The sequence below is a fragment of the Vollenhovia emeryi genome, unplaced genomic scaffold (genome assembly GCF_000949405.1).
Source record: "Vollenhovia emeryi isolate VEMERY1.0 unplaced genomic scaffold, V.emery_V1.0 DF939198.1, whole genome shotgun sequence".
Taxonomy (NCBI): domain Eukaryota; kingdom Metazoa; phylum Arthropoda; class Insecta; order Hymenoptera; family Formicidae; genus Vollenhovia; species Vollenhovia emeryi.
Window position 1 is genome coordinate 291,964 of NW_011967168.1, and position 19,168 is coordinate 311,131.

The 19,168-nt window shown below is 48.0% G+C and overlaps 1 protein-coding gene across 1 annotated transcript in view; it reads right to left on the reverse strand.

Moving 5' to 3' along the window:
* LOC105561891 (A disintegrin and metalloproteinase with thrombospondin motifs 7-like) overlaps positions 1-19,168 on the reverse strand; it is a 48,479-nt gene that overhangs the window by 24,633 nt on the left and 4,678 nt on the right. Inside the window, exons 2-3 of the mRNA XM_012012248.1 lie at positions 15,110-15,270; positions 1,290-1,624 (exon numbers count right to left, since the gene is read on the reverse strand). Of these exons, the coding sequence (XP_011867638.1) occupies positions 1,290-1,624; positions 15,110-15,194 (420 nt within the window). The 5' untranslated portion in view covers positions 15,195-15,270. The remainder of the gene's footprint in view (positions 1-1,289; positions 1,625-15,109; positions 15,271-19,168) is intronic.

The window sequence follows — 19,168 nt, forward strand, 5'->3', positions numbered from 1 at the left end:
CGGAGAGACAGGGAGAGACACAAAGAGACAGGGAGAGACACGGAGAGACAGGGAGAGACAGGGAGAGACAGGGGTGACAGGGGGAGATAAGGAGAGACGGGGGGGGGAGAGACAGAAGACAGACAGATAGACAGGCAGAGAATAGAGAGACAAGCGCAAATAATATGATTGATTTAGAATCACCGTGGAGAACGTAGTGAAAAGACCTAACGAGCCAAAGCGCGTTTCGTTGCCGCGAGATCTTAAGGGCGATATGTCGCCACTACTCGCGGTCGCTCCCAAGTAAAATAACGACAAGCCGATCATTTACCTGATATATTGGCTGTCCGTTCACTTACGGTTCTGCGAATGCACGACGCTCTCCCTCGGAGACGGTAGAATTTTATCGGGTTGACTGAAACTTCGTGTCTGATCACCGACGCGAGCATAACCGGGCAGATATGCGATCTTGATTGCGACCCGCATGTCCAATAGTTTGTAATTTAACCGGCAGAAATCTCGCATTCGATCCTCGCTTCTTGTATACTCAACGATTAAGTGCATTGACAGTCATTGACAAACATAGATTTTATCTCTCATTATACTCTTCGCGCGACTCGGAGTCGCGACGAATAACATATTAGTTCGTCGGAAGCAACAGGGAGCTCGGTTTCTGTCTACAAATTGCAGCTGACAATTCAATCGCGCTTGTCACGCCAGACTTCGGCGTGCTTCGTTTAGCTTTTAATGCGATTCAACATCTTATATCGACGTGCAAATCAACTTTGCGAGGTTTACGACATAATACAGCTTCTATTTGCCAATAAAAAATTTAAAGGATAAAAAAATTTAGGGAAAAGTTCTCTGTTATGAGATAAGTTTCTAATATGAGATAGCAGGTTTTCAACATCCAAATTCAATCACAAATCTTTTTTCGCGCAACGATTATACAATCTAACAATGAATTTTCCACTAAACAGATTTCGCTCCAGAGGCAATAAATTCATAGTGGAATCACTTGACGATGCCTAATACTAATTTAATAGAAATCCCGCTATCCCATATTAGAATCCTATCTTGTAATAGGGGACTTTCCTCTATATAATTTACGCTCTTCATAATTTGTTTTATCACTCGCTCTTTTTCTCTACTAAAATTATAATAGATTAATCAATCGCAATTGTATCACAGGGTGGAACAATTACATTAGAACAATCCCTCGTGAGGTTAGACTTTTAACGATTGCGAACGCGACGCGAATATCGGCTTGTGTAAACGCGACCTATCGGAAAATCGAAAGTGTAACTCACCAGACCGTCGCAGGCGGACAGGGCGACACGGGAATTCCGATGGCCCTTAATGAATCCTCGATAATGACATTTGTTGCCATGACTTTTCGCCGGGCTGCGGACGTGCAGGTCCCGCTTCCGTCTTTCCACGACCATCGCGCGGCCGATGAAGTTGTCGACCGCCGTCAGCTCGAGGTGGTACTCGTTACCGGCCACTGCCACTCGGTAATGAACGACCGGCCCGTCTTCGTGATGATGATGCGTGACATTTTCCGAGACGAGATCACCCTGGTGATTTACCTTTCGCGGTATTACGATCTCATGATCGTGTAAGTGTTCCGGTAGGGTGTACACCCCTGAAAGCATAAGAGAGGAGACCGTCAAGGAAACTCGGCAATGTCTGTCGCGATTTCTCATTTTTCCTACGACCTTCAGTAGCCAAAAGCAGCGAACTGATTTTCTGCAATACGGAAACGGGTGTATTAAATATGCAGTTGCTTTTACTCTCTTCAACGCTGCCCTTTACCCGCGCGCCAAGCTTTTCGCTCGATTTACCGGATAATATATCAATTTCTGACTTTTTCCACGACGCTTTCAGTAGCCAAAAGCAGCGAACTGATTTTCGATAATATGCACGGAAAAGGGTGTATTAAATACGCAGTTGCTTTTACTCTCTTCAACGATGTCCTTTACCCGCGCGCCAAGCTTTTCGCTCGATTTATCAGATAATATACCGTGTATTTATGGAGTGTTTATCACGCTGAATTTCGCTCAAGTAATAAAGCGTAATGTTTATCATATTACGTGCAAGTAGGCAGACTCGTAAAAGCTGGACGCAGGTACGAGGTGATGAAATCCGGAGAGGACTACGAAATGAAAAGCGGCTAAACCCCTGGCGAAACATGCGACAGTTACGCACCATAAACCGGCCGCAATGATTTGCGATTGATTTAGCGTGCGCTGGCACGCTTAGAAAGGTGCCGCTTACTACGTTCGATTAACGTCCTCGTTAAGCACCGCCATCGCTGACGAGATAGATGAATACGAGTCGGCCGGTCGGATTTCTTTGACACGCCTAATCTCTCATTGTGACAGTTCCGGGAGATCGTTTCGGAGGACAAGTCCTCGGACTGAGGCGAGACCGCTGATGTCTCAGAAAGGAACGGGCTTAAGCCCCTCGCGTAAATTACGAGACATACGAGAATGTGTAAACGATATCGAGGAAGGAATTTATCGCTGCAAAGTGACAATGGCCAATTGTCGTCGAATTCATTCGCAGCAACTGCATTTCGCAATCAAGTTTCGACTTTTTATCTCTCATTCTCGAGAAATTTACTCGCGAGGTCAAGCTGCGCTTCGAGCGACGCGACAAATCGCGGCACCACTGGCCGCAGCCTTATCGATTCTATTCCCGACTATTGTTACTGATGATCTAACGCTTAATGGAATAATTGTAGTTAACCTCTGTCTATGGTGAATGGAAAGAAAAGCACGCAGTCGGGAACGCAGACGCGGTTCAACTGCGGCAATATGTCTTCATATAAAAGCCGTCTCTGACAGCGTCGTTACGGTCCCGTCTGCATGTCAATGACAGACACTGACTACGGAAAATGCCTGTGGTCGCTCGGTTTTGTATTTTTAATATTTTCCCCGCTAGAAGTCAGTTTACGCTACTTGAACTCAGTTTCCAAGGATCAACGATTGGTAACATCTGGATGAAGTAACATAATTCGTTTTCGTGATATTAATAAATCACATTCACACTTGTCTACACGTAAAAAAGACAAGCTCAAAGTGCACGGAGAAAATTCTTGACATCGCGGGACAACGCGGCATTTCGAAGAGTTTTATGAGAGTCTTGTGAAATTTTACCATACATTTCACTAGTAACTATACGTTTTAATAGCAAAATGTGCGGTAAAATTTCAAAATACTCTCACAAAGTTGTTCAAAGTGCCACGTTGTCGCACGATTACATGGTTTTCAGGATACGTTTTGAGAGAAAATTCTCTCCGCGTGTAAATGAGTCCGATCAAGTAACTGCGGAATATTACGTAATAAAACAATAATTTTTAAGGTTCTATATATAAGACATTAATTAATAGACGCAATGTAGGGGGCAATAAGAGCCGGACGCTAGATATTAGGTGCGGATATAACAAATTTTACATAATTTATTTGAAACTAACAGTGTCAAACGTTTCGACCAACTCACGCGGTCGACTTCTCAATTGCGAGATAAATTGAAATCCGATGAGGCACACGTCCCTCGCACTTAGGTATGCGACTCACTTATTAACTATAACGAGGGGTAACGACTTTATCGGACGATCGCAAGCATTTCCGCGCGTCTTGCGTAATCACGTGAAACCTCGCGCGATATTATACGGCCGTACCGTAGGTGTACATCATTGGGCGTGCACTGTTCTCGGCAGTCTGCGCCTAATAGTTTCTGCGGTTAATGGTTTTCTCGTGATCGCTCTAGAGCCTCGGAGCTGCTCCACGAAACGTCCACCGTGCCGCTGATGTTCCGCGTGAATGCAATGCAATCGGAACGCGGGAGCAAAACACAGCGAGTGGTTTTCTACCTCGCGATAGCCGCAGTTGGGATGATTTACACTATTTATCGATTAATTTCATCTCTAAATTAATATTAAACGGCAATCGACCTTGGTTAGCTCGACTCTTCCCGATGCCGTCCGTTTGACGCGCGAGAGAACATCGTTCATCTAATCCGGCTTATTACTGGCAACGTCTGAAATATCTCTGAAATTCCGATGTTCGTTTAAGCAATAGACGTGATATATATCCGCGCCTCGACGATGACACATTGCTTCGCGATATAGAGTCGTCAAGGCGAAGCGAAAGCATTAACGTCGCGATGAAACGTTCGTCGTTTCACCGCGTCGCGACATTGCGTGCGAGACAATGGCGCACGGAGTCACTTGTGCCATACACTTCATTTTGGCGAAACAGATAATTACCGGTTGCCTCATTAAAATACACAACTGCTAATTACCGCCTATAATCTTCTATTTTATCTCGTCGCATCGCCAAGTGCCTCTCGCGTTAAGACACACGAGGCTGTGAATCGCCTTGACGAGACGCCGGGACCGATCTATCCGCTTTTCCACGGCTCGACGGTGATCGCTAAGAGGCGGTTAGATAGGTAGATAAACAGGACGAGGGAGAGAGAGAGCGGGGGGGAAGGAGAGAAAGAGAGAGACAGGTGCCGTCTAGTACAGGTAGTTGAACGGTGTAATCATCATTATCCCATTATCATTAAAGACGGAAAAATGGCGGGGCGACCAATAGGCGCGCGTACCTCCAGCGAGTCGGGGTTAACAGCAGGTGGGGACCGTCGGACCTCCCATACAGGCTGTACCTACTGTAAACGTCTCTACAGGCACGATCGCGGCCGTTCATACGCCGTACGTACGTACCGTGCTATGCAGGCCACGGCTCGGCTAATTGCGTATAATTGATGATGCGCGCTGTCCCGGGTTAACGTAATTATACGCGACTTATGCAGCGAGTTATTAATTGGCCGCTCTTACCTGCCGACAATTAACCTTCCGGCGGTCGCGTCCGTGCGGAATGAAATAACGAGAATGTACTTCTATAGCCGGCACCGTTAGATAATAATTTCATATCTCGTCTAATAGCCGTAACAAATATTGTCAAAGTCGTTCGCCGCGGTGGAAGAATGTTTGATACGTAAAATACTGGCGTTTTTAATGACAAGATACCGCGAGAACTTTGAGATCGTAAGAAAAAAAAGGTGCAGGTTCGCCGGATGATTAATCGGTGTGCTATTTTTGCGGGTTTTTAATTCTCGGGAAGGAAACCGTTTCGCCGCGCGTAAGAAATCCTGACAGATTTAGAGGTAGCCGAAAGATCGGCCCCCTCCCCCTCGTAGAATTTATGGATACCCGCGCGCGTATGGAAATCCCGTATTGCAGATCGACGCGATAATTCAGGAGCCGATCGTAAGGCCGATACGCGAGGCATTTCGTACGTCTGATATAACGTAATTTATCGTCGCACCGCTGTCCGCCTACCGTCGTCCGTCGATCGCGCCGTGCCGGTGTTCTATACTTCGTCAGTGTCGTCGGCTTATTTCACGTGCACGCAAGGACTGACGTTGCTACGATCTAATCGATAAAACATTCGTCTTCCGCCGGTCCCCCTGCGGCCGCGATCAATAAGGAAGTATGATCGACGCACGCGCGTTTGCGCCCCGTAACGCAGTCCGAAATTTCGGCTCGCCGGGGAAAGTGGAGCACGGGGACGCAATCAAACATCCTCTTATCTGGCCAAAGTAATTATATCGTGCGCTTGGGGGGGAAACTGTTTTCAAATTCTATCTACGTAACGGCCACACGAGTATTGTATCATTTGCAGGGGAGATTTATCGCCGCCGCCTCGCCGCTTTCCCGCACGGGGCGGGGGCGAGGGGGACGCGACACCGCAGCTTTCGATTCCCGGTCTCACGGTTCCACGAGTTGTCACCGGCGAATCGCGGAGGCGCAGCGGCCGAAGTTATTAGGCGTCGGAATGATTCTTTATCGGCGATACCTGGGTATTACGGTGGAAACCAGTTCCTCCAGATGACTCACTCCCCCTGGGCCCATCGGCGGTCCCGCGAGAATGGGCCCCCCTCCTCCCCGACCCCGAACCCCTCGTCCGCCACCATTAGCATATATAACCTACTTATCGAATTCATTAAAGCCGTTCACGATATACCCGCGGAAATATAATCGGACTACGCAGCGAGCTGTAGCCGTCCCTAGAAGACGAGTTTCTCGTAATCATCGCCGGCCCGAATCACCGAGGAGCTCCTAACTTTGACGATCTAAACACTCATTTTACGACGCCGAAACGCGACATCGATTTCGATTTACCTTTATCTTTATTTATTTCGTTGACTTTTATCTTTTATCTAAAGTTCGGCGGAAGTGACGGCTGAGTAAATTTACTCGTACGCGTCGAGGACGGATCGTCTTGCGCGAAAGATGCGTTCTTTTTTTTCCCGAAGTTGCAAATCGATGCCGTCCATTGAAAATCTTTTTGCGAAACGCAGAGAATTTTTGCCGTTTCAAATCTCTATGGATACTCCTGGTATCTTCGATCTCCACGAGCGACGTCAACTCGACGGACGTCGAGCAAGAACCGAGAAAATCACTGGGCGATAGATAACTCATTCTTAGTTCATTAAGCAGCTTGACGCTCGGCCTCTCCCAGAATTACCGAATGGTAACAGTCTCATACGCTGTCACGTGTCTAGAAAACATTTGGCGGAGCACGAAACTCCACGCCGGGAATTTCAGATTCGGAAGATACGGTATAAATGTACGAACTTGTGCCAACTGCTGCGACATCGCTTCGCGGAAATCGGGGCACGCAATTAGACACGTTCATCGGGCCTGCAAAGTTTAACGTCCAACGTGTATCTCGGCCCGCTCGCCGGCGAATTATTCGAGGAGCCCGGCAATACCGGGCGTCTCGCGCGCGCGGGCCAATCGAGATCGCTCGCGAACAATGGTGTATTCTCGAAAATCCGCGGCGTACGTGTGTGTATAGTACACCGCTGTCCGATTTCATACAAACGCAGTACTGTGCGCCTCGAAACTCGCCGCGCGCGCCGCGCACTATCGAGCCACAACAGCTGGTCCCGCTTTTACGGCGAACGAGATAGCTTTGATTAAACAAGCCGCGCCCAAGGTTTCCCGCGGATGCGGTTAATGCGGCACTTGTGGTTTATCCTCGCAATCAAATGAGATCAATCATTAAGGAATTCACCTGAACCGACTGACAAATCGTCTGGGTATTCTCCCGCTCGATTTTCGTGGAAACGCGCTCAATGGGTGGAGACCTTTAAATTGGAATCGCTCGATCAATAATTCGCGCGCGGCATTTCGAGCGGAAGCGGTAGCGAACGGTACCCCGCGGATGTAAATTCTAATATCGCTGCGATTAATTACTGCGGGGGAAAAAATATACGCGAGTCGATATTTAGCCTATCGAGAAACAATTGTAACGAATAGCCGATAAAACGGAATAACGAGCGGTAGCTACGCGCTTCGTGCCGCGCGTACCGAATGCACCCTTGTAAAAAAATACGCGCCCGATACTAATTCGCGTAAAGTGCGTAAAAGCTGCCGCGCCGGTCGTTAGACTGACGGCAGAGTGCGATCCGTAAACGCTTAAGGGCCTGAGCAGAAAGATTGTCGTAGCCTGTCGGAAGTCAACGATGTCGCCTTGCGATGCGATGAATGCGACATACGTCTACGACAATTTCTTGTGCGTGACTTCCAACATCGACTTACTACGGAATCGTAAACACTTACGTTCTCGGCCAGCAGCCTTACCGTTGTAAATCGCGTCTAACACCGCGGAGTTGGTTAGATACTCCAAGAACATTTGCGGGTGTAATCATTCGAAAAATGGCCGTTTGAGCGATGACCTCTGCCTCGTCGCGTGCGTGACGACGCGGCGTTTAATTTCCCCGATTGCCACGTGATGAAACGCTCGCTCGCACGTGTGTACACGCGAGACATATTACATATCGCGCGATACGCGCGCTCGTCGGCTCGGGATGGAATGATGAAGTTAGGTCGACCGGAGACGGCGATTAATCATCAGCGGTACAACTTAATTATTGTATCCGTATGCCCCTGCGCTGATCCGGCCGCGCGAGTTACGCTCGCGCGCGCAATCATCGCGACGCGATTCTCGGTCGCGCTCGAACAGACACGCCGATGAACGGATCCGCAGTAGCTAATCGCGCCGGCTCCTAATTGATCGAATTTCATTTTTGCGGCTCGGTGGACTCCCGCGAACACCGGACGCGAGTAGCGCTGGTGCACTGGCGCGTGTGTCGTCGATCAGATTACTTCTCAATGTCGCCGTCGCCACTGGACCGATTCTCGCACGTGGGCAGATACAGATCGAGCGCGATACTCTCGATGCGCAGCCTTTCGTTAATTGGCCGCGTGTACGACACGCCGGGTGACACTTGCGCCTGCGAAGCGGATAGAGACCGTGTTTTAACCAATGTCATCCGCATCCTAAATAACGTGAATAATTGTGTCAAAGCGGATTTAATTGGAGGCAATAATTGAGATCTGATTTCACACATTCGAAATGAGAATGTATCTTCAAACGATCGCTAAACGATAATGATACTAATCTAAATGACGTGCAATTATCCCGAAGTAATTGGCTGGCAATTGCATTTGCGAGCGAATTCAGAGCTATCGCAATTCGGAGCACGACTCGCGAGTTCCGATCGTTTTAATTAACGACTTAGGCTGCGCCGAAAGAACACTGGCTTCCGGATGTCGAGGCTAGCGTCTTGACAGTATTCCACCTCGGTTTCTGGAACGATATTTCCTCGTGATTTACCGCCGAGCCGCGAACAGAAGACGGACATCCTCCCGCGGCCACCGCCACCGCCACCGCTATTATTTCGCCACTTAACAGGAGTGGCGTGTACGTCGTACGAGAAGAGTGACTGATTCGCACCTGCGGGGGCAGACAGGACGAAGATGCTGTCGAGAGCGTAGGCCGTAGCCGATCAGTAATAACGAATAAAACCCACGCGGCCGCCGCAGAGCATGCTGCGGGAGTGATCCTTTTCGAGAGACGCCGGCCGAGCGATTCACCCACGGCTATTTCGCACGTATATCCGCGGATATTCCTTCGCGACGACGAACCGTCGCGCGTCGCTATTTTGACTCTCTCGTTACCCTGAAAATCGTGGGACACCGTGGCATTTCCAACAACTTTATGAGAGTTTTCTGAAACTCGACCATACATTTTGCTAGTAAAATCTAGACAAAGTATAATATGGTAGAATTTCAAAAAACTCTCATTAAATTCTTTGAAATGCCGTGTTGTCCCACGATTACACGATTTTCAGGATAAATTTTAAGAGAAAATTCTCTCCGTGTGGTAATTCGTGTCGCTCCTTGATACAATATTCGTGGATATTCCTTCGCGACGACGAAACGCCGCTATTTTGACTTACTCGTTACCCTGAAAATCGTGTAATCGTGGGACAACATGGTAAGTATAATTACACTAGTAAAATACATGGTAAAATTTCAAAAGACTCTCATTAAATTCTTTGAAACGATGCCGTGTTCTCCCACATTTATGTACATGATTTTCAGGATAAATTGTAAGAGAAAATTCTCTCCGTGCAGTAATTCGTATCGCCTTGATATAATATTCGCGGATATTCCTTCGTGCATGACGACGAAACGCTGCTATTTTGACTTTCTCGTTACCGGCCAGCGCGATTTGTCTGCACACGGGGAGAATTTTCTCTTAAAATTTGCCCTGAAAATCGCGTAATCGTGGGACAGCGTGGCATTTCCAACAACTTTATGAGAGTTTTCTGAAACTGTACCACACATTTTACTAGTAAAATGTATACTAATTGTAAGTATAACATATAGGGGGTAAAATTTCAAAAAAACTCTTATTAAATTCTTTGAAATGCCGTGTTGTCCCACGATTACATAATTTTCAGGATAAATTTTAAGAGAAAATTCTCTCCGTGCAGTAATTCGTATCGATATAATATTCGCAGATATTTCTTCGTGACAAAACGACGCTATTTTGATTTTTCTCGTTACCGGCCAGCTCGTTCACATCACACCCGAGTCAATTAAATGCGACGCGATTCGTCTGCAATTTGTATCGCCGCTCGATATATTGTACAAAATGTATCGCGAGACGCGTCGCGACGCCCTCGTCTTCGAGCAGCTCTCGCGGAGTTCATCGTTTCTATCCGTGAGAGATATCGTAACTCGGCGGCCCCAGGGAAATCGGTGAAGTCCGTTATTGCACTGTCCCGGCTGAGAAGACACAGTGGCAGGTAGTTTACACGTTCGATAAGTGACGGCGACGTCGAGTCGGACTGCACGGGGAAATTTCTCACGTGCCGATGCGGCGCACACGAGCTCGCTCGCCGACGACGATGCGTCCTCTTCCGCTCATCTCGGGGGAATAGACCGTGCGGCGCGCGATTCCGCTCGGTCACAAGTTGTGCGGCGTCGTCTTTCGCGATATGCGAGGAGATGAATTAACAGTCACGCCCGCAATTTTACGCATGGCGGATTTAATTTAAGACTTCAGACACTGCTCGCGTACGTGACGCGAATGAAATTTCACCGGAAGCCAAGTGTTGATGAAGCCTAGCGTTCCCGGACGTCTCGCTCTCTCCCGTTCGCTCGCTTATTCTCCTATCTCTCTCTCTCTCTCTCTCTCTCCGAAGCATTTTCGTTTCTATTTATGAGATCGTCAAGTAGCGCGAGTGGGCACCGCACCCGGCGCAAAGTAAATCGTAACTCGATGCTCCCCGGGGGCCTTTAATCGGCGTATAAAATTTTATTCCTCCGTAAACTAGATCTTCGTTATCGCGCCGTCGCTCGTGGCTCGCGGATTTAGATAAAGGGCAACAAATACGGCAGATTACAGAAAATATCCGGATTCTTACGATGCGCCGTGCACTGTATCAGCGGGGCCCGCGTGGCGGTTCCGGAGAGAAATATATCTCCGGAGTTCTTGTTCCGTAGAAATGGTTACTGAGATAAGGCGGCACGTCCGTGTAACATGCGGCCAACGGTGAATAAGCGTACTCAGGTAAATGGCTGGTTATGTTTGCAATTTATTATCTCGCCGAGAGATAGATGCACCTAACGCATCTGGGCACAATATCGCGTTAAGTCGCAAGCGGAGTCGTCGCTGTACCTGTCACAATGGCCGGTCGGCAGGCAATGTTTGCGTTACGTATTGCCCATTGAATCTTTCTCTTGTTGGCGTACGTACACGATCTTTATGATTTATATCGCAAACGTTTAACGGGGGCTAAAGGAGGGGAAAACGCGCGTGGGGTATCGCGCCGAAGGATTCGACACGGCTGACCTTTTTCATCTGTGTGCAACGGAATCGCGTAGATAAGAAACTGCTGAGAGAAGAAAGAAACTGGTCGCGAAATTACGGCGAAAAAAACCTAGTCGTTGTGCTGACCTTTAAATTCGATGTTAATGAGGCGCATTGTTTTTATTCCTCGCTTGCATATCAATTCGAAAAAAGACCCTTGGTTTCGCCGAAGAGGTTTATGTCTGTCGCGAGAAGTAAAAAACATCATTATCATAAACGTGGCAAAAGAGACAACATTTTCGTATATTTTCACGTCTCTATCTGCGCGCGCGTCCTTCCCTCTCGCGTCTCCTTCATTTCAAATTTATCTCGTCGCATGTATTATTATACTTCTTCCTCGACGCAAATTACGTATGCAAATTTACGGATCGGCTATTAAAGACACTCAGGACGCCCGGAACATTCAGATCGAACAACGCTGCAACGTTCGAGCATCGGAGATAAATCGAAGGCGATATCGGGGACCGCCGTCGTCGACGTGCCTACGCGGCCGCGACTTACTTTGTAATGTTTTTGGACTTTTGCGCATTTCCCGGTGTGCCTACGCGGCTTCGCCTTTCATTTCTCACGGTTGCGGCACCGGCGCGGCGCGGCGTCCGGTCCAGAATCAAAACCCGCCGAAGAGAGGACGAGGGAAAAAGAAATCCTCGCCTCGCGCGCGAGAGAGAGAGAGAGAGAGTGCCGGGGTCCATTGACAGCGTTTGCCCACGCGATATCGCCCGCGTCCGTATGCGTGTATCTTTATGCAGGTGCGTGCGGATGCGACTCGCCGCATGCACTCGTGCTCTTGCGCGTATACTATAATATGCACGGATATATGCGGAACGCCCACGACCGCTCGGCCGGGCCGCGCCGCGCGTATTTATGCGGGGAAACGAACGGGTGATTTTTCAGCGTGTTCGAGCCATGAATGGGCGCCTCATCGTGTTGGTTTTACAGACACGAGCGCGGCCCCGCCGCGCTCAGACGCTCTCCTCTCCTTCCCGTCATTGATTGTGCGGATGCTTGGCGCCATCCGCAGATCCGTAATTGCCGCCGGAAGATAAAAGGGGTCTTGGTGGCCACGCAAAATGTTTCGGGAATACGACATTTTTTTCGCCTCACCGTCCAAAGTTTTACCTCGCGTCCTAAAAATACCACATTTCTCCAATTGCCGCGCGCTCATTTGTCTTCGCTACTTATCGGCGGACCATCTCGCTGGGATCATTGATGCACTCTCGCGTGCCGTCCGGTTACGCTGCACTCTTTGACCCGGCAGAAATTCATGAATCGCTCGCCCGGTATCAAAAATGCTGGCTGGGATTTGTAACGCGCGCGGCTGACATTTAAATTGGGTTATTCCGAACAATTATACATATTCCAATCGGCTTGTCTAAACGATTTTGCGATGCCCATTCAATCCCGAGGAAACCAATTTGAAACGGTAGCCCATACTGGTCTAAATTGCGGATAGGGACAGGACCGATGTTTTCAATCGAAAAACTGATTGCATCCAGCGACCGCGACTTGACGTGTACAGGCAAAGACATACGTCAACTTTCGTGAGCGATCTTTGTAGGGTTGGCAAACGCACTCGGGATATTTTGAGAGAACGCTCTCAAGCTGACCACTGGTCCTACGATTCCGCCGTCAAACGCTTTCCCGCTCGATCGCGGCGACACATGTCCGCCGCCGCGCCCGGTTTGCCTCTCGATCTTATCTCCCATTGATTCCAGGGCCTCTCGCTTCATCGGAACCGATTACGAGCGAGATAATAATTTCTTTTGCACCGGCCGTTAATTCGTAAATTGTGTGAGCGAGCGAGAACGGAAGAAAGGCAAGCGATGGGGCGCGCAAACCGCACTAATGTCTCGTCATTACGTTACCTCGGGCGAGTTAATAATTCCGCAATCGCCAAAGAGAGACGCCGGTGGTTATCGCGGAGCCGGACAAATTACCTGCGTCAGTTATCCAGGGCCCAGGGCTCTCGGTAAACAGGTCCCCCGCGCGCGGCGTGTAATTTTCCCCGATCGTAATAACTACCCCCTAACGAGGGGGTAATTTCGAAAACGGCTCGTCCGTCACGTTCCGCCCCCTCCTTTCCCTCGGTCACCGTAATTTGACGTCTCGCGCATTGTTTTCCTCGCCCACGGAACAAATAAATATTTACCAGCGGCCGGGCTCGTTAAGGGACGCTACCGACGACACGGCGATCTACATTGAAAAGGACGTCCCGTGCGTCTCCGCTTGCGAAATCTCAATGCGACGCCAACTCCTCCCCGGCGTGACGGCGAGTCCGAGACCGTTTCTCTTTTCATTGTCCTCCGAAGCTCGCGGGCGTTTTTATACCTCGTTGCCTCGTCCGCGAGATCTGTCTTCTTTTATTTCGCCGCTCATTTGCGAAATTCGTCTTCGTGCGTTGCTAACATCGGAAGACTTTCGTCTGCACTCGATGTTAACGAGGCGACTCGCGATGAAAGGGTTTTACCCGTCGGTCGAACGTGCATTCGAGACGCGAACCGAAACCGAAGAAGAAGGATGCATCCATCACTCCGACCTGTCGTCCCTGGACGCGCGGTTGACAAACGATTTGACATAAGTACAATAGCGTAAATGGCGCTTGAATATTCCAGACGAAGACCATGGGTTTCTAGCTGCGTGACTCCAAGTTTAAGTGCATCTCATCTTTGACGCCGTAGACACGACGAGAAATTCACTCTGCGCCGATCGTTGCGTTACCACCATAGACATAGTGAATACAGAATGAGCGTCCCATTGAATAAACTGAAGCTTGTGAAGAGAGAGAGCTCTCTCACACACACTCTCGTTGGATTTGACTAAACATGGTGGCAACTCTGTTGGCCAGACTCTGATTAGAGGGTTTCTAATCCTCCCTTGTCACGATGGTGAGACAGAAAAAAAGTCTTCTTAAATCTTCTCTGTCTCTCTCTTCACAAGCTTCAGCTTATTCAATGGGACTCGGTTTATATTTACTATGTCTACGATTACCACTGTCGCGAATAAATGCATTCATTCGCGTGCATCTATTACATCGACGAAATATCGATTTCTTTACACGCCTAGCGGCAGTTTCGAATTGCCCAGGGGCTGACGGACTCCGCGAGCGTCCGACGAGCAGTTTCGCGGAATCAGCATTTCTTGCGTGGTACAGCACGTCAAAAGCAGCGCTAAAAGTTATGTCGATTGGCCGCACGCCAGCCGACGGATTCGCGCCGGCCGATATCCCCCGATAAGATCAGCGAAATCGCGCGGCGACGTCGAAACCGGGTACAATATTCATGCCGCACCGCAGGCACCAGCGGATGACAATCAATTACGATCCCGAGTAACAGCCCGAGTCGCCACCGCGCAAACGAAATGTTTATCGACGTTAATTAAAAATCGGCACGAACCTTTGACAGTCGCTGTCTCGCGAATTAGCACTTTGCGACGCGTCCCGCCGATCACCCCGGAGGAGTTGCACGGCTCTCTCTCTGCGATCCCTCCTGCCTCCTTCGACCGCCGCTCGCAAAATCCGACGCCGCGCGCGCCTGTATCGTACGATTCGTTCCTATTCGTGCTCTTAATAGGAGCGCGTCCCGCAAAGGTAAGGCTTCTGCCCGAGAACCCGCCGCGGCCAGTTTTCATGCGAGTCGAAGAAACACGAGAAAGTGGACGACGCGAGGTTGCATGCGAATGCAAGTTCACCCGATTCCGCCGTTCTAGACGCAAATTACTTATCCGGACCAAACTTACGGAAGGAGTCTCGACGGCGAGAAGAGGAAAGTCTACGTGTATCGCTTTTCTATTTGCAACTAGATCGAAATAATCGTATGGCGTCGATCGTGAGTTATATAGTAAAGTATGAGAAGGGGCATTAAATAACATTAAATTTGTTTGAAATTTACCTCTAACGTTAGACAGCCGTTGCCCGGCTTCGAGGTTGGGCTGCACCACGGCGATTAGAATCTGGAGCATGAATAGACACCGCATGATTGGCACTGAATCGAACGTGTTTCTTGCTAACGAAACGCGATCTCCTTGATGTCTGCCGATGCTCCCCTTTATTCTGGAACACACACGTCGTGTAACCGCAACATGAGTTTCTTGTTAAATCCTCTCATCACGCAGCAATTGGGTCACTTCCGCGATTTAAGATTACGAATTAAAGCTTTGTCGAGCTCGAGAAGAATGTTCCGCCGGCGGCGGCGCGAAGCGTAGAGAGATAATTTATGAAAAGCACTTGACTAAGCTGTCTCTGACCGTGGTACCTGGGAAAAAATTCTAAAGGTCGAAACGAGCATTTCTTCTCTTCTCTCTCTCTCTCTCTCTTCCTCTGCCTAAAAGAATGAAGGGGTAAAATACTTTTACCTCCGTCCGTTCCTCGGGATAAAAAGTCCCGTCAATGAGAGAATGGGACGGAAAATCAGTTTCGTCCTATATTTTCTACACGTCAGGCTTATGCTCGGATATAACGTGTCTCATACAATTTTCTCGCGCCGCGTCGAGCTGTTTCAGGGCCGTTTCGTGGCGACGATCCGTAGTTACGATAATTGGAATTCGTTCAACCATACCGTGCCGATGATCGAGCCCGACGAGCCACCGGACATTCTTCTGTCCAAGCGAAAGGCAAGGCTCGTCTCGGAATACTGACTCTTTCGCGGACAATAGAATCATAGCTCGCGGTGTCTCTCGGCAAGACCAGCTGGACGATAATGCTGTCGATGGACGCCTATCAGAAATTACAAAATTATGCTAAACCGCGATCTCGACCACGTGCGGAGAGCGTCATTTGCATCGCGCAATGAAATATACGAGATGTAAGAACTAACGTCAGCGCATTCTAATTTTCAATCGATATCATTCGCGCGTGTTCAAACGATTTCGCGGGGAGGACAGCTCATATAAATTTTTTAATAACTGGTTAATTAATATCAACTAGTCCGGGCCTCGTAATATATTCTCGGCGAGATACGCGAATGGTTCTGGTATCGCATAAGCTGCACGTCGGCTTAATCCGCACGAGTAGCGCTTGTGATCTTCTCAAGTACTTCCACATAGAAACCAGACCCGATGCTCTACGAAAGCGCAGGAGAGGTTCGTAGCCGGGATGATAAGTCGGATGGGAGAAAGTCGAAACGAGTTCATTAATGCGAGGCGGAATTGGTAATTAGTTCCGCGCGTATCTGTCAACCAGCGTGCAAATAGGCTTTGCGTGTACGAGCGAAGTTGACGGGATTGTCGATAAATATTTGTCGATATCGCTTTTAATCCATCGACATTGGAGTAAGGATACTAAAATATATTTTAATAATTGAGTCGCGTTGAAGGAAGCAGCGATAAGGCCTGTTATACGCCGTACGTCGCTGTCGGATGTCGGGACGTAGCCGATGGTCCAATGGGAACATTTCTTTTCAAAAAATCGGCTACGTCCCGACATCCGACAGCGACATACGATGTATTGTATAACAGACCTAAGACCCGTTCTACAATACGTCGTATGTCACTGTCGGATGTCGGAACGTAGCAAAGACATTGAAAAGAAACTTTCTCATTGGACCACCGTCTACGTCCCGACATCCGACAGCGGGATACGACGTATCGTAGAACAGTCCTAAAAGTTACGTCCATAGACGTAGTATACAGGGACCCACCATGCGAATTGGCAAAGCCAGCAGAACTGAGAGAGACGGAGAATAGAGATGCTCTCATGTTGCTACGTTCACGCGTAATTTTCTTCGGCGCGTCTTTGACACGTGTCGTTGCCAAGAATACAAGAGGGAACTCTAGCCAACGTGGCAATTATGAGGTTGGGAAAACTGTCGAAGCTGTCAAAACTGTCCATGGGTCAAAGTCGCGCCGAAGAACGTAGCAGCGTGAGAGCATCTTTATTCTCTCTCAGCGCTGGCATCACCCATTCACATAGAGCACGGTGGGTCAATGCACCTATGCTACGTCCGCGATGCCGTCAAATTTATTTTGTGAGAAGCGAGGGAACATTTGTGAGTGTGCTCAACTTAAAATTCAACTTTCCTACAATGGTGTTCTACGTTGTTGTAAAAAGCTAAGGAAGATATACAGAGTTTTATGTTATTTTAAAATTAGTATACACAATGAAACTGTAACGTCGCCGGCCGTAAAAATACAGGAGCAACATTATGATGATAAACAGATATGACGCTGTATAAATAACGTTACAACTCGTGTTTCGGAGTTACGAGCACATGGCATTTTAAGTGTTAATTGACGCTGTTTCGAATTCGTCTCTATTTTCGAAGTAAACACAAACGTTCGCGACGCGCAAAATTACAAGTATCCGCGTACTCGACTCGATTGTATGCCGTGTCAGTAACAGATGTAACCACTTACGATACAACCGCGGAATATTAATAAGCGGGGCGTAGGTTTTAAAGCGTCTCGCGTCATCCCGATTGAGTTGTCGCACCTGTAATACGCCGCCGTGAGGATGAGGACATCGGTGTAGATTAACGGCACGAGTGTCATTAGAGAACGGTGTGAATCTACGACGAGTAAACGTGCATTCCGCGCGCGGCCCTTACGTATGTCTCTAATAGATGCTCAGCCGGAAGTGGGCGGTTTCGTTGCATCTTGGATGAACATTTGTTTCCTCGGCAAGAGAAAAACTCAACTCGGAAAATAGTGAGAAGCGTCGCTTTCCGTAGCTGCGTGGAACACAGCGACCAATTCTCTTTCGCCTGGTCGTATCTCGATTTTACGTCAGTTCTGGCTTTTTGCGCTTAAACGCTCATTCTGGACCAGGCGAAAGAGATCGGTCGATAGGAAATCGCACGTGAAGACATAGAAGCTCGCGAAAAGGCACGAGAAAGCGAATAAATAAATTCTGAAGTCGCTCGAGCAAGATTAATCTCTACAGGCGTAACGACGTGTACTGTCGTCGAAAGATTTAAACATCGTCATAATTAATACGACAACCCACCCAGTGAGCGACTTCCAATTGTGCGAAACCGAATGATCTCACGATTGTTATGCGAGTTCGTGTCAAGGCTTCTTTTTCAACGTGAAACATTTTCCACCGTGCTGCGAAAAATGCCGTCGACTACGAGACCCATTAATCTTACGCTTTTCAAGTGCTTTACGCTTGTCGGTTCTCGAATTACATGCGTTTGTATTAACCGCGTTCTCATTTATAACAATACACGAAGAAAGCTTAATTAATATCGATTAGCCGGAGGAAGATTTTGTTAAACAAAATCTTGGCTGTTACCGCGGGTAACGTCGAAGTCGTCACGATCCACTTTTGTGATCCGATTATTAAAAAAAAACCCTCCTCGTTTAAACAGATACTGTTATATCGAATAATTACGCCTACGTATTCCGAGTTATCAAGTTATTAAATCCGTAATGCATTTTTTTTTGCAAGCGTATAACTCTGGTAATAAATTAAGCGGCCACATAATAAATTTCTATCCGTGCGACAGCTATCGCGTACGCTTCGCATTGCGATATTTTACTCGTATTTTACAGAATAAGAATGCGCGGAGATATTTATGCGTGTAACACCGCGGTCCAGCGGTTTCGCATGAATGTGCGATTTATGCCATTAAAATTTTCTAACAATATATCGAACAACGTAAACGAATTGTCAGTGAATGTATCGCCGGTATGCAAAATATTTATACAGGGTGTACTAAAACCACCGGATATCCTTTGAATCGCAGATTCCTTAGAAAATTTCAAGAGGAAAATTCTAATAAAAAAATGTCGAGGCTATGATAGTTTTTAAATAATAAGCGATTATATTTCACAAATGACAGGTCTGAGATTTCGCGAGCGAGCGAGAACCAAAGTTACCGTTTAACGGGACAGAAAATATTTGGGAAGACGATGATCCGGTTATTTTGAAAATTTGAGGATAAAGAGAGGCAGGAGACTAGATTGAATCTAACTGAAAATTCCAAGTTCACTCAGAATATCGGAGATCGAAG